The sequence below is a fragment of the Morone saxatilis genome, unplaced genomic scaffold, assembly GCF_004916995.1.
Source record: "Morone saxatilis isolate NCDOM2014 unplaced genomic scaffold, NCSU_SB_2.0 Contig2, whole genome shotgun sequence".
Lineage (NCBI taxonomy): Eukaryota > Metazoa > Chordata > Actinopteri > Moronidae > Morone > Morone saxatilis.
The window spans coordinates 18,262,748-18,275,746 of record NW_023339762.1 but is presented as its reverse complement, the minus strand read 5'-3'; the positions used below and the strand labels follow the sequence as shown (position 1 = coordinate 18,275,746).

Sequence of the window (12,999 nt, the reverse complement as noted above, 5' to 3'; positions counted from 1 at the left end):
AACAATTTTCACCAGTAGATGCTAATTTTGTGTGTTTGGTACTTGACAAGTACGGAGTGAAGCCTTTTTACTAAAAACAGTGTGCTGCATCTGGAAACAAGATTGATGAGTCAACCAAAACACTGGAGTCATTGGCCATAAAACCAAACCACTAAGTTAAAACCCTCTACAACACTCTGCAGAGTTGAGGAGAACTTCAGGTGATACTTATTTGGGTACTTCACTACAAGTGACCCTCATACAACATCAATTGTCAAAATAATAATTACAGAACCTTTAGGTTTAGGAAAATAAACTTCAAACGAATGCATATACAAAATAGTTTAATGAAATCATGCACCATTACATAAGAAAAGCTGAAGAAATTTCTCAAATTTCACCACAACTGATTCATGACTTTTTGCTGCCAAGTTTTTCATTTGGAGTTTGCTTGGTGCACGCCTCATCTCACGCAAGAGCATTTCTACTATGAGACATCAGTCAGGCAGTTAGTCAGTCAGACCAGAGGTTTATTGAACACTCGGACAGTTAATTTCATGAGCACTGTGCGCTATTGTGTATGCAGAGATTTTATGTTCTGGCAAGCTCAATGAAATCTTATTTTGTAAGTCAGTAGGAATCTTAATAACAGACACAAATGTCTGCAATACATTTTAAGCTATGAGAAAATTCCATACACATTTGTCCCCAGAGAAAGGCTTCAATTTAATGTAATGTGGTTGATGTTACTGTCAGAGTCAAAGAGAGTATCTTTATCTTTTGAAGTGCATTTCTTCTCCTTTTGTTGCATTTGACAGTCTGGTAGTTTTTAACTGAACATACTATGAAAGGTGAGAATCATTTTGATGGTAAACAAAGTGTGAGGGTAGAAAGATGTGTCAAGTTACAGGATGAAATATTGATACAGGAAGGATCATTTTAAAAGCTTTACTATTATCCCGCACACACACTCTCCCTTCTGCCTCAACTGTAGTAATCCTACATGTGACACTTATACATGCACACACTCAGTGTCTTAAAACTGAAGAGTCCACAGAGAGGGGAGAAAGTACCTAAAAAGAGGTTAAATGACATTACAAAGACAACCTGATTAGATTATGAAAGATATTCTTAACTAAGTCTGAAACTCAATGATCTGTAATGGGAGTCCTGTGGCTTATAAAAGCCTTTCCCTGAACAATCAGTCTCTCTCTCTTCATTTTACCTCTTTCCCTCAACCACTCTTTGCTTTCACTCACTCACACACGTAACACACACATACGAAGGGATTGAGACGCCACCAGTCGCACTTAGATCTCTGCATGCAATCATCAGCCAACTGTGGCAGTATGTGAGAGTAGCCTGCTACTTTGTTTGAATTTCAATGGCCAGCCAGCTAGAGATTTAGCTTGAAATTTTATCAGCAAATTCCACATTTATCCATAACACCAACTCAGTCGGAATTTGTTCATGCACCCTTACATGAACAGCAGAGCTTGCGAGTTCTTGGGTACAAGCTGTACTTGTCTCCACTGTGTAACAGACCACATTAAAGGTTTAGAAGAGGGGTAGAACAACAACTTTTCAACATACTGAAAATCCATAGCTGTGATGCCTCAGAAAACATCAGTACCTGTCTCCCTTTACTTCTTAATATGTCACATTGCAGGACGACAAATTATTTTTTTCTTGATTTCCTCCTTGCAATATTTGCCAGTAACTGCATTGATGAAGGTTATAAAAAATTCATTGTTGTTTGGAAATTTATTTTTGTTCTCAATCATAACATACTTCCTTCTTACTTACTTACTACTTTATTGTGGGACCCCCTTCAATAAACGATGATACATCTAAAGGGGTTAATCAGTTTTAAACATGTTTGTAATCAAACCACTTTGGGAAATTAGGCCACACACTAAAAGACAGAGTATTTTGGCCCATGAGTGAATGTACATTTCTCAGTCTCTTCCTTTTCTAACACTCCCTCTCACACACACACACACACACACAAATGCTTTCACGCCAGCATGAATAGCCCTGACATAAGCCATGTTCTCTGGATCATTAGCCTCATGTATGCTGTAGATCTCACGGTGCACTGAGCCAGGGTCAAGTTAGCCACTCAGCCTTGTGTGTGTGTGTGTTGTGTTGTTGTGTGTTGTGTTTGGTTGTGTGTGTGTGTTTGCAGTTGTTCTTCTGTCCGTCTTCTTGTTTATGTCTACATTTTCTGTCTATCTGTCCATCCAGCTGACCTGCAGATGAAAGCAAACTTCTTACACTTCATCTCCCTTTGATGCTTCTACAGTAGCTGTTATCACAGAGTGCTGTGTGTGTGTGTGTGTGTGTGTGTGTACTGTATACGTGTGTATTGTGTCAGCATCAGCGCACAGCACACACAGTGTGCATGGCAACAGAAAATGTCGATCCCCACGTATTTTCTGCTTGCTCCATAAGTTCCTTAATACAGCATCAATGGATTCACAATTAATCTCTCTCTCTCAGTCCCCGCTTTCCTGCGCATTCTCACTTTCACTCCATCCAATTCTCACCCTTACGTGCACACACACACACACACAGTAACACACAGTAACACATATAGACACACTTGTATGCCTGTCTATTAAACTCTGAATATGGTTACAGCAGCATTCTGTTGTAGTATTTGATCAAGAACAGCTACAAGGCTGAAATCTATGCTGTGTGTCGGTGTGTGTGTGTGTGTGTGTGTGTATGTGCATGTAAGTGGATGAGAGTGTGACTGTAATGTAGGAATAGCTGTGTGTATGTGTGTGTGCAGAGAGATAGAGAGAGAGAATGAGAGAGAGAGAGATTATTAAGATTACGAGACATCTTTATAGTCTCTGTGCTACTGTGGTGCCATCTCCTGGTAAGGAAGCACAACAGCCTTGACTTAATTATACAGCAAGCAGGAGAAATGAGAGTATAGACATTTGCATTCAGAACACTCACATAGGAGTGTTTAAAGAATGCCACACTTAAAACATGAAATGGAAATGTAACACATAGATTTAAAAAAAACATTTAATATAGTGACAGACATCATAAGACATTTCAAATTATTGGGTTTAACATTTAGCATATTGTATAAGATGCCATGAAAGGTATAGTGAATGTACATTATACAGAAAAAAATAAAACAGTTCTTTACAACCTGTAGAATATAGCAGCTTGCAGCATCTTTCAGTGCACACACACACACACACACACACAGAAACATTTTCTCACTCTTACAAACATAATGTAGTTATAATATAAAGCCATCTCAATCATTTACACTGCTAAAAGAGATGTGTTAATTTGTTTCAAGGACCATTCAGTCATGTCAGTAAAGTAACGATTACAGACAATGCAGTTACAAAGACCATCTCTTCTTTTCCATGACAAAGTTTGAAGTGACAGACTTTGTGACGCTAATATCCAGAGTGGATTGGAATTGGAGGTCTTCCAAGGTCTGAGTGTGGAGAGAGGATAATTCATTCAGCTCTGGCTAAAACATGCTCTCTCTCTCTCTCTCTCTCTTCCTCTCTCCTCTCCTCCTCTTTTCTCTCTCTCTCACTCTCTCTCTCTCCTTCTGCAGTTTTATTTTTGCATACTGACACTGCTGCAGAAAAACGTACATGCTTTCTTTTTCAAATCCTATAAATGTTGAGCAGACATACATCATCTACACGGAATGTAAAGAGCATTTTCATATATACAGTCAGTGGCTTAATAACATTAAAATATTGAAAATGGAGTTTATTTGGGTTTTTTCCATACAGCTGACTTCATTATGAGACAGAACTTGACTGAAAGCTGATATGTAGATAACACACTGTACATCATGTATCTGCTTACCACAACATTCATTTCTCTTGTCATAGATCTATAAGACCCAAATCACCGTTAGAGTGTCACAAATACACTCATTAAAATACTATATACAGTAAGGACCACTTTATCTAAGCCCCTGGAGATTCTCGATAAGAGTGCCCTTAACATTGCCCTACCACTGGATAGTTTTCTAAGTGGCCCATTGATGTACTCTTCAGAGGGAGCTGCTGAACCACTGCACTTTGGCGTTCAAAATGTTCAAGTAATGCCAGGAATCAAGAGTATTCACATGCACACATACCACTCTGGTGGATTTGCTACCAAAAAAAAAACATACATGTATAATGGATGAAACCAAGTCTTTGTTTGCCTGGTCTGCTCCCAACTCAATCAAAGACATCCTTCTTTGTTACTGTAACATTCAAGTTGTATTGGGTCCCTTCTTTTATTAGTAGCTGCTTCAGCAGTCCATTTCCTATGTCTAAAATATGAACAGTATCAACTTTTACTCTTCATAATTGCCATCAATCAGTATGGTATCTGATTATGATGTGTTCACAGTGTTTCCCCATCCATTCATCTATTAAGAGTGCATCCTCAGATCAGATTCTTATTGATCTATGGGCTATGTGGGTATGAACAACATAGAAACCAGGTGTCCTGAGTGCACCGTTGGATTTACAGAAGTAGAGGCTCTATGGTCTGATTAAGTCCCCTGGTTCAGTTTTATCCTCTATTGAGTCTCTAGACAATCTCAGGGTTGGGGTAATATTTGAAGACCTTGTAGATCCACTGCGTGTAGAAGGGCACATTGATGAAGATTCCAGGCTGGTTGGCCCGAGCACAGCCTCTGCCATGGACACTCACTCCCACAATAACCTTGATCTCACCATCCTGACACACAAGAGGGCCGCCATAATCCCTCTGCAAAAGAAGAAATAAATAGCACATTTTTCTATGTCACTGGTGAGAAAGGACTATCATCACTGTTTGCATTTCTGACAGGGTTAAATGAAAGCAAAATGCACTTTCACACCCTCAGTGAGAAACGGCACCACCACGATTTGTGAACTCTTCCAAAGCTAGAAACCACAAAACCAAGGCTTTGATCGCTGATGAAATTTAGTGCAACAGTCTCCAGCTGCTCTATTTACAACAGACTGAATACTAAGCCTACAGATTCAAAAAACATTTGTTTGACATGTGGATCAAACTGAGCTTTGAAAGTGCTGTGTAGAACCAAGCAAGTGCAAATACTGAGAACAATTACTTTATCCAAAGGTCTAAAGGCCTGTTCTTGTTTCCCCACAATGGTTGAATGCACCATGTGAATTCTAGTGTGGAGTTTTTCTTTTTATCACTGAAGCAACAGTAATTTAGCCTTTTGTTTAAATGGTAAAACACCTCACTAGGGAAATAATATGAACAAGTAACAGTTTACCTCACACACTCCCTCATTTCTCTTGCCTCCTGCACAGATCTTTGTGTTGGTGATGTGGAGGCTCCCTCTGTGCATCTCTCTACAACTCTCATTACTGACAATGGGCAGGTCGACCGCCTTCAGTACGTCATCGTGGCCAGTGCCTGAAAAAGTTCATGGTTGCACTTTATAGCCTCAGTTCTGTTATAGCATATGCATACAAACACAATACAAATACCATCATTGTATTATAGAACTCCTATGTTTTGTGTAACATTAATATAATATACTGCAATATAATATTTAGCATATTTCTATTTTTGAGAAAGAAGCCAGAATGGTTTATACTGAAACCATGGCACATTTTTATTTTTATTAAAAATACCAATCCTACCAATTCCATGATCCCATCTGTATGTCAAGCCACCCTACAAACAGGACTAACCGGGGGTTGAGAAACATATGGACTAAGCTATACAGTAACCAATTATTTAAGAGAGGACTGTGTTGCAAAATACATTTGCACCTCCACCTTATATCATTAAAAAAAGAATATACAGAATAATCCAGGAGAAATGCCTGCAGATGCAATATATTGAAAACCTTGGAGACTTGGAGAGTATGTATGTATCTAACAGCTGAATGTAGAATATAGAATATCAGTACCTTTGGTCTCTCCCCATCCATACATTTTACATAATCTTCCTTCTGGGATGGAGCACCCAGCCACAGGTAACTGAATTGTATGGACGTTTTCTGCAGGAAGGGCAGGCCTGGACATATTTAATGAACACAGAAAGTGCAAAGCATGATCAATATCACACACACACATTTTTACCTATCAATATACGTTTGAGATTATTTTTCCAGGTACTCACTTAGACAGCCTTAAGAGGGCTAAACTAGAGCCCTCAGGACCACATATCACATGAGCTATGCTGACTTCCTGTCTCTTGGACCTGTCAGGAGCACCCTCACGAATATCTGAGACCCCGAGCCACACCCGATACTCACTGAGGTCTGGAACACTGGAGAGGCAGAAGACAGATTTAATACTTAATAAAAATATTCCACATTTAATACTCTCTTCAAGCTCAGAGTGATCAGGACAGACAGTAGCAACTGAAGAAAGTCAGTTAGGAACTTTTGCCTAAAATACAGAGAGTGAACTGAACAAGTACATCTGTACTCAATACACTGAGGGTATACAAGCAAAATTTACTGACAGTTTAAGGTTCAAGCTAAAGGAAATAAATGACATTAACAGACGGCAATTGCTGAAGTTACCATGAAGAGAAGCATTGTCTGTCAGTGAGTACCCACTCCTCTCTTATTAGTGAACCCCCACACCAGTGCATTGACCTAAAAAGAGCACAAAGCACAAATGACAGAATTACACACTGTACATGAAATAATACTGTCACTGTTAAAAACCGTATGTTGATAAATTACTAGAAACCTGTTTGAGTTGTTCCCCCAAATGTTAACAATTTTAACAGAGAGACATATAGTAGTACATGATTCAATACAATGTTAGTGCAGAATCGCATCACAAACTTGATCATATCACACACTTTGCAGAGGTAGTAGTGCAGGGCTAACAATATATATAGTAATATATGGCATTTACAATGCAGTCAGCCATGCTAACAGCTCAGTTCTTCTTCTGTGGTAGAAGAAAATGTGCAGAAATTAAACACACAGTCTTACCCTTTCTGTATGCTGACCATCCAACTGCCGTCTGATATGCCCACTGGACCACCTCCCACAATCCTGGTCCTCTTATGGACAAAACACCCCACAGATGACAGCTCACCTGGAAATGCAGAAACACACACGTAAATATTTTATATCTCTTGTCATATTGATTTAATTTAGGACATAAACATGCAATCACTGGCACAGGCATGTAGATTAATGGTGACACAGTCACAATATAAAAGGCACTTGAGCTGCCTAATGATCTGCCGTAATCATCATTATACATAAAGCATAACCAGTTACGCTGATGAGGTAATTCATTAAGGTAATTATTAAAAATGTTCATATATAACAGTGCTGTAATTTGAACTCTCTATGTCAAGAGATTGAGGGGTTCATCTTCTGTTCTTGAGTTATTATGTGCAAAGAACGAGTCACACAGACACACACACACACACACACACACACACACACACACACTCCTATATACACACATACACAAAACAGATGACACCATGGCAAAATAATGTCCTGCATCATGTACCATAATAGCTGCACATAAAAGGGACTCAATCAGGTTCTGAAAACACCACTACTGGCTGTGGAGGCTATCAAATACAGATCATTGGCTGAGCCAGTCTCAAACATAGACAGACAGACCAGCTGACAAAGACACTCACCCAGCGGAATGGTGTTCTGTGATGCATCACCTGTAGAGAAGAGAGGAGACAAACAAGTATTAACTGATACAAGATAAGAAGCGACCTCACACAGGGGTGTACATTTCAAACAACCACAGCCACCAGGGTCTTTGTCTGTCATGTCACAATAATTTTTTTGGTCAAACCTGGAGGGCTATGATTGAATGTAGCAAGCCTTAAAGGATCATACTATGTGTTTGTAAGTTTAAGCTATGTAGCATTTATGCAAGACCATTAAATGCTAGATAAAAAGTTATTGATTTTTTTAATATACTTTTTATGTAGTTCCAGGCCAGCAACTGGTTTCCATTAATATCTGTACAGTATGAAAATGAAGTAACGCACTCTCATAACCTGCATACTTCGTGTAATCCATCATAGTGAAAATCTTGTTTAATTTGTAACATTACATTTTTCTTGCATGTTAAAACAGTTTACATGGCTACATTGCATTACCTCATACCATTAATGCAACAGTAGACAAAATGTAGTAACCTTTCTAAAACACAGCAGCATTGATTCCAATGAGTATTTAGCATGTGTAGTGGATATGCTAAAACATGTAAAATCGTATGGTCCTTTAAAGGCACAGTGTGAAGGATTTAATGGCATCTAGCGGTGAAGTTTCAGATTAGAACTAACTGAACATTGCTCACATATGTATTTGACGGCCTGGGAATTAGAGTGGGCTGTAAAGTAGTATGTAGGAGAAACTCACAAAAAACATGAAAACACACACACACATGCACACAGTCATGATGCCTCTGGCTCTTAGTCCATGTGGGAATAGTTAAAAGGAGCCTTCCCCTGTCTGCAGGATGAGTTGTGAATCTCCTCTGACACACAATGACCTCTGAGTGTAGACAGATCTACACACTGCAAATAAAATGTGTGTGTGTGTGTGTGTAAGTGAGACAGACCACCAGACAGAGTGAAATCTACACTAGCTATATTTTAGATCAAGTAGTATGACAAACTTTCAATTTCAGATTCTTACAGATTGTTTTCCTTAACTGTGTCTCTGTGATTGTGTGTGTGTCTATGAAGGTACTACACGTACACACTTCCATGAACTCACATGGCTTTACATGACAGTAGTCCCAGGGAATGGCCGAGTTGTTGGTGTAACACCAAGGACCATGTTTGTCTTTATCAGGGTTTCTGCAGAAGTTTCCCTCTAGGCCAGCCATCAGCATGCCCCTCTCACCACTGGACAAACACACAAACACAAAAGATTCAATATCTTATCTGTCAACAACATTCAGTTTCAAAGACAATTTTAAAAGCAAAAGAAGTGTTTTTTTGCCTTTTAAACAGATAATTCGCCTGTTAATGAAAGGATTTGCTAGTGATTTATAACTATTAATAGGAGCTTTAGCCAGATAGGATCTGGACAGTCAAACTCCACAGCTGCATAGGCTCTGTATTACTGGACAAGATAAGAAGGTGATCTGCGAAGGAATTACTCACTAAGACAGTACGCAGACACCTACACTCAAATATCTAATACATGCTAATGCAGACTTATCCCACACATGATATTGTCATAAGAGTTTTAAAACCACAAACAGAATCCTTTCCCACACTGAATTCCTTGACTTATAAGGTAGACAATTATAATGGAAAAGGCATCGAGGGAGAGGGGATGCTAGATACCAAATCACAGTGATCCAGACTTTTAAATCTGTGTTTGTGTGTGTTGTATTTCTAGCAGCTAGCATAACAGCCAGCTCTTACTCCGACTCCCTAACTCTGACTTTTGACCCCTGGGCAGTAGCCAAGTGGTGGAGTTGATTGTCTTTGAAGTGTTCCTACAAAGGAGGGATTTAGGGTCAAAGGTGAGTAGTGAAGTGTATATCCCCCAGCCAAGTTATCACTGAGAGTCATTCCTGCTGAGTTAGGTCATCTTTAGGGAAACACTTCTCCAGCCATTAAGAGATGCTGGAGAGGTTAGTCACGGCACCCGCAGGAGCCGTTTTCTCCTCTGAGAAGCAAGAGGTCTGACTTGATCCGCTAACAACAGTAAGACTTAACTAGAGGTCAATAATAAGGCGCCTCCCCGCACTAACCACCACATCTCGGGTTCACACAAATGGTTCTCAAAAACACAGACATATTCCCCTGCACACAGGCTTTCATGTCCAAGCTTGTATCACAAAGTGCTAATTTCTCAAGCATCTTGATCTCTATTTTAGGCAGAGGCGCTTGTCTGCAGTTTATTGATGGTGCAGGTCTGTTTTGTACATCATAGTGGAGTTTGGGAAAGTTATTAGGTTAGAAAGTAGCACAAATCCAGTGGGCCAACCTGTGGCTGTGGTCTCTCCAGGGAGCACAGGGCAGGTTTGATCTAGTCCTTGACTGCTCTCCTTGGTAATTCTCTCCAAAGCCTTCATAGCAGTCTGTATTTGGACAAAAAGAGCAAATAAAATGAGACAGGCATTCTAGACACATACTTACATACACTTGTCTGTGCGAACAAACAGCATTAAACAAAAACCATTAACAACGGGCAGTACTTAACACTACTAAGGCTTTAAAAACCTGCATCACCACAACAATAGTTTTTGTGCATTCTTTGACATACAGTATTGTTAAACTACTGACTTATAAAAAACAAGAACTAGTCAATTATATACAGAAGAATAAAAACAGCACATAGTTTCTGAGCTATCGTGGTTGTCATTGGATCTAGATAGAATATGCAGAGCTGAGAACACAAAGAAGTCGTCCACAATGATGCCTTAGAAAAACACAGGTCCTAAATTTGGTTTTGAAGCTGTCTGTCACCCTGCATCTGTTTTCTATGTGGGAACATTTTCAACCCCTGAGGGTAGACCACAACACAACCTCAGAGAGGTTTATAATCCCAATGGAAGGTCACATAATCTCGAAAGACATATCTCTAGGATCCCTTGGGAAATTTGCATTTGTGTACCATATATCTACATCTTTTGCCTCAAAATCTCTTGCTAACCCAGAAAGAATCCCATCCAGCACTAATCCTTCTATTCCATCTTTCACTCTCCAGTGAGACCTGACGATCTTGAGCTGCTGTCAGAGTTGGTTTATGTGAGGCACGGTGGTCAGTCCTTCCCACAGTCCTATAGGGCTACAGTTCTCCACAGGGATGGAGACAACGTGGTTACAAGCCAATATGTGTGGTTACAGAGTTTCATGTGAACTCAACGGTTCACAAAATATGAAAATGCAGAATATTCTTCCTGCATTGAAGGTAGAGAAAATCAGCTTTTCCCTTGCTGTTTTGACTGTCAAATGAAGCTGTCGAGTCTCTCACCACGGGGCTTGTTTTGGGTGCCGCACTCAGGGATGTTGGTGCAGAACATTCTGCGGACTCTTGGGTCCGTAGTGAAGCACCAGGGGAATTCATGGCCATCTGGATTCCGACAGTAGTTTTCCCTCAGGTCTCTGGAAAGCACAGAGAAAGCATCAAGTAATCAGCTGTAAGTGCACGCACATGGGTGAGTGAGTGAATGCAAGTCTTATGTGAGAGTCTGACTCACTTGCAGGGGTAGGCTTGAGGTGTGAATGTGTGATTATGGGGATACTGAGAATCCCAGCGTTGGCAGGTGAGTCCAGTGGGCATCACATCTACTGTCCCCCTATAACCCTCTCCTCTGCCCTGGTAACATTCGGTTGTTTCCACCACATTACTTTTCGGAGATGTTTCTGTGAAAGAGCAAAATTATATTAAGGGGTGGGTGGTGTTGGTCAAGATAACAGAGAGCATGTTTATATTGATTTTTTTTATATTCACAGTTTGGTTAAGGTTTTTACATCGTACTTTAGCCTTTTCCACAATCCAAACTAAGGTTGTACAGGGTAAAAAAAAAAAAACGTATACTCAAGGTTGTGTTGTTTTATAATTCAAACATGAAAGATATTTCAAGACCACCCCAAATAACAAGCTTTATATTTGTACATTTGCTAACCATGCCGATCCTTTCTCAAAGACACCCACTCAATGCCCTTTGGAGCACATGTACAGAATTAAAGCAGGATAAAGACTATAATATAAATGGAAAAAAACATTGATAAGAGGTATGTATGCTTTCATCAACTGAGAATATCTAATTTGGGAACAGTCCTTTAAGATTATTAAAACCTACAAAGACTGACTTCCCTTCACTTAATGAATTATTTCCTTATGTATACACAAAGAAATCGACAGAGGTAGCCTATGATTGCAGTCATGTCGCTATAAGCAATCCCAAATTTCCATTTCCTGGAGAGCACAAATACATGTGATACCAAAATAAACATTTATAAAAAAGAAATTTTCATATAAAAGGGAAAGACACAGATAAAAGCCAAATTTGGTTGAAATGGTGGATGGAGACGTGGAAAACAAGGACTGTAAACAGCAGAGAGAAAGATTTAATTTATGAATACCCAATGGAGAAATTTTCACTGTTCACATGGTGAACACACACACACACAGGTCTTACAGACATGCAAATGTGGGGAGATGGTGGAGTGATGGGAAGTTAGGGGTTCCTTGCTCAAAGGGACCTTGGCAGGGCCCAGGAGGTGAACTGGCACTTCTCCAGCTACCAGTCCAGACTCCATACTGCGGTTCATTCTGGACTTTGACCAGCAACCCTCCGGTCCCTACGGACGGAGCTACTGCCACTAGAGGTAAATTAACTTGTCAGAGGGAGCTGAACTTCAGATGAACTGTGGCACTGCACTGAAACCTTGATGATCTGAACCATATATTATTTGATAAGACTTGCATGGCAGGCATGGCACACCACATTTGCCTGCCCTTCTATCATTATTTCTCCCACTCACACATGTGATGTAGAGGTCTGGATTCCTGTCGTAAATATTACACAATGTATGATTTTATCAAAACCAAATAGTCCAAACTGTGCTCCAATCAGAAGTGATGCCCAAATCAACTGGTCTAAAATTTCCAGTGTATCCACACACTCAGGTTTTAAAGTATTTGCATATAAGTTGAAAATACTTCCCCTTAGCTGGTTATAATCAGGTTGTTGTATACGTACAACAACGTTGTATTTCAATGTTTTAACCACCTGCTTTCCACATACACTCTCACATGTAATATAATATAATGAGGCTGATATGGCAAAAATTGGAAAAACAAGGCAGGAAATCTTATCTGCTTTATTTTTCCTAATAGAGGGGCTGCTCATTAAGCATGAGTTACACAAGTTCATTGGCCTGAACATTTTGGATGATTGTATGCAACAATGTGTGAAGCTGCAGATCTTCAAGACTCTAAAACAGACATTTTCTGTCCGTACAATATGTCTAAAAATAGCTATGCACTAGTTGTGACAGTAAACAAAAGAGAAGGCCTTGACAAAAGAACACTTT

General features: G+C 39.7%; 1 protein-coding gene across 1 annotated transcript in view; it reads right to left on the bottom strand.

Annotated features, from left to right (window-relative positions):
- Positions 1–3,009: 3,009 nt before the first annotated feature.
- LOC118331038 (hepatocyte growth factor) overlaps positions 3,010–12,999 on the bottom strand; it is an 18,254-nt gene continuing 8,264 nt past the window's right edge. The window contains exons 8-18 of the mRNA XM_035665800.1: positions 11,157–11,322; positions 10,931–11,061; positions 9,941–10,034; positions 8,714–8,844; positions 7,615–7,644; positions 6,944–7,049; positions 6,521–6,595; positions 6,112–6,261; positions 5,900–6,006; positions 5,255–5,397; positions 3,010–4,737 (exon numbers count right to left, since the gene is read on the bottom strand). Coding sequence (XP_035521693.1) covers positions 4,558–4,737; positions 5,255–5,397; positions 5,900–6,006; positions 6,112–6,261; positions 6,521–6,595; positions 6,944–7,049; positions 7,615–7,644; positions 8,714–8,844; positions 9,941–10,034; positions 10,931–11,061; positions 11,157–11,322 — 1,313 coding nt within the window. The 3' untranslated portion in view covers positions 3,010–4,557. The remainder of the gene's footprint in view (positions 4,738–5,254; positions 5,398–5,899; positions 6,007–6,111; positions 6,262–6,520; positions 6,596–6,943; positions 7,050–7,614; positions 7,645–8,713; positions 8,845–9,940; positions 10,035–10,930; positions 11,062–11,156; positions 11,323–12,999) is intronic.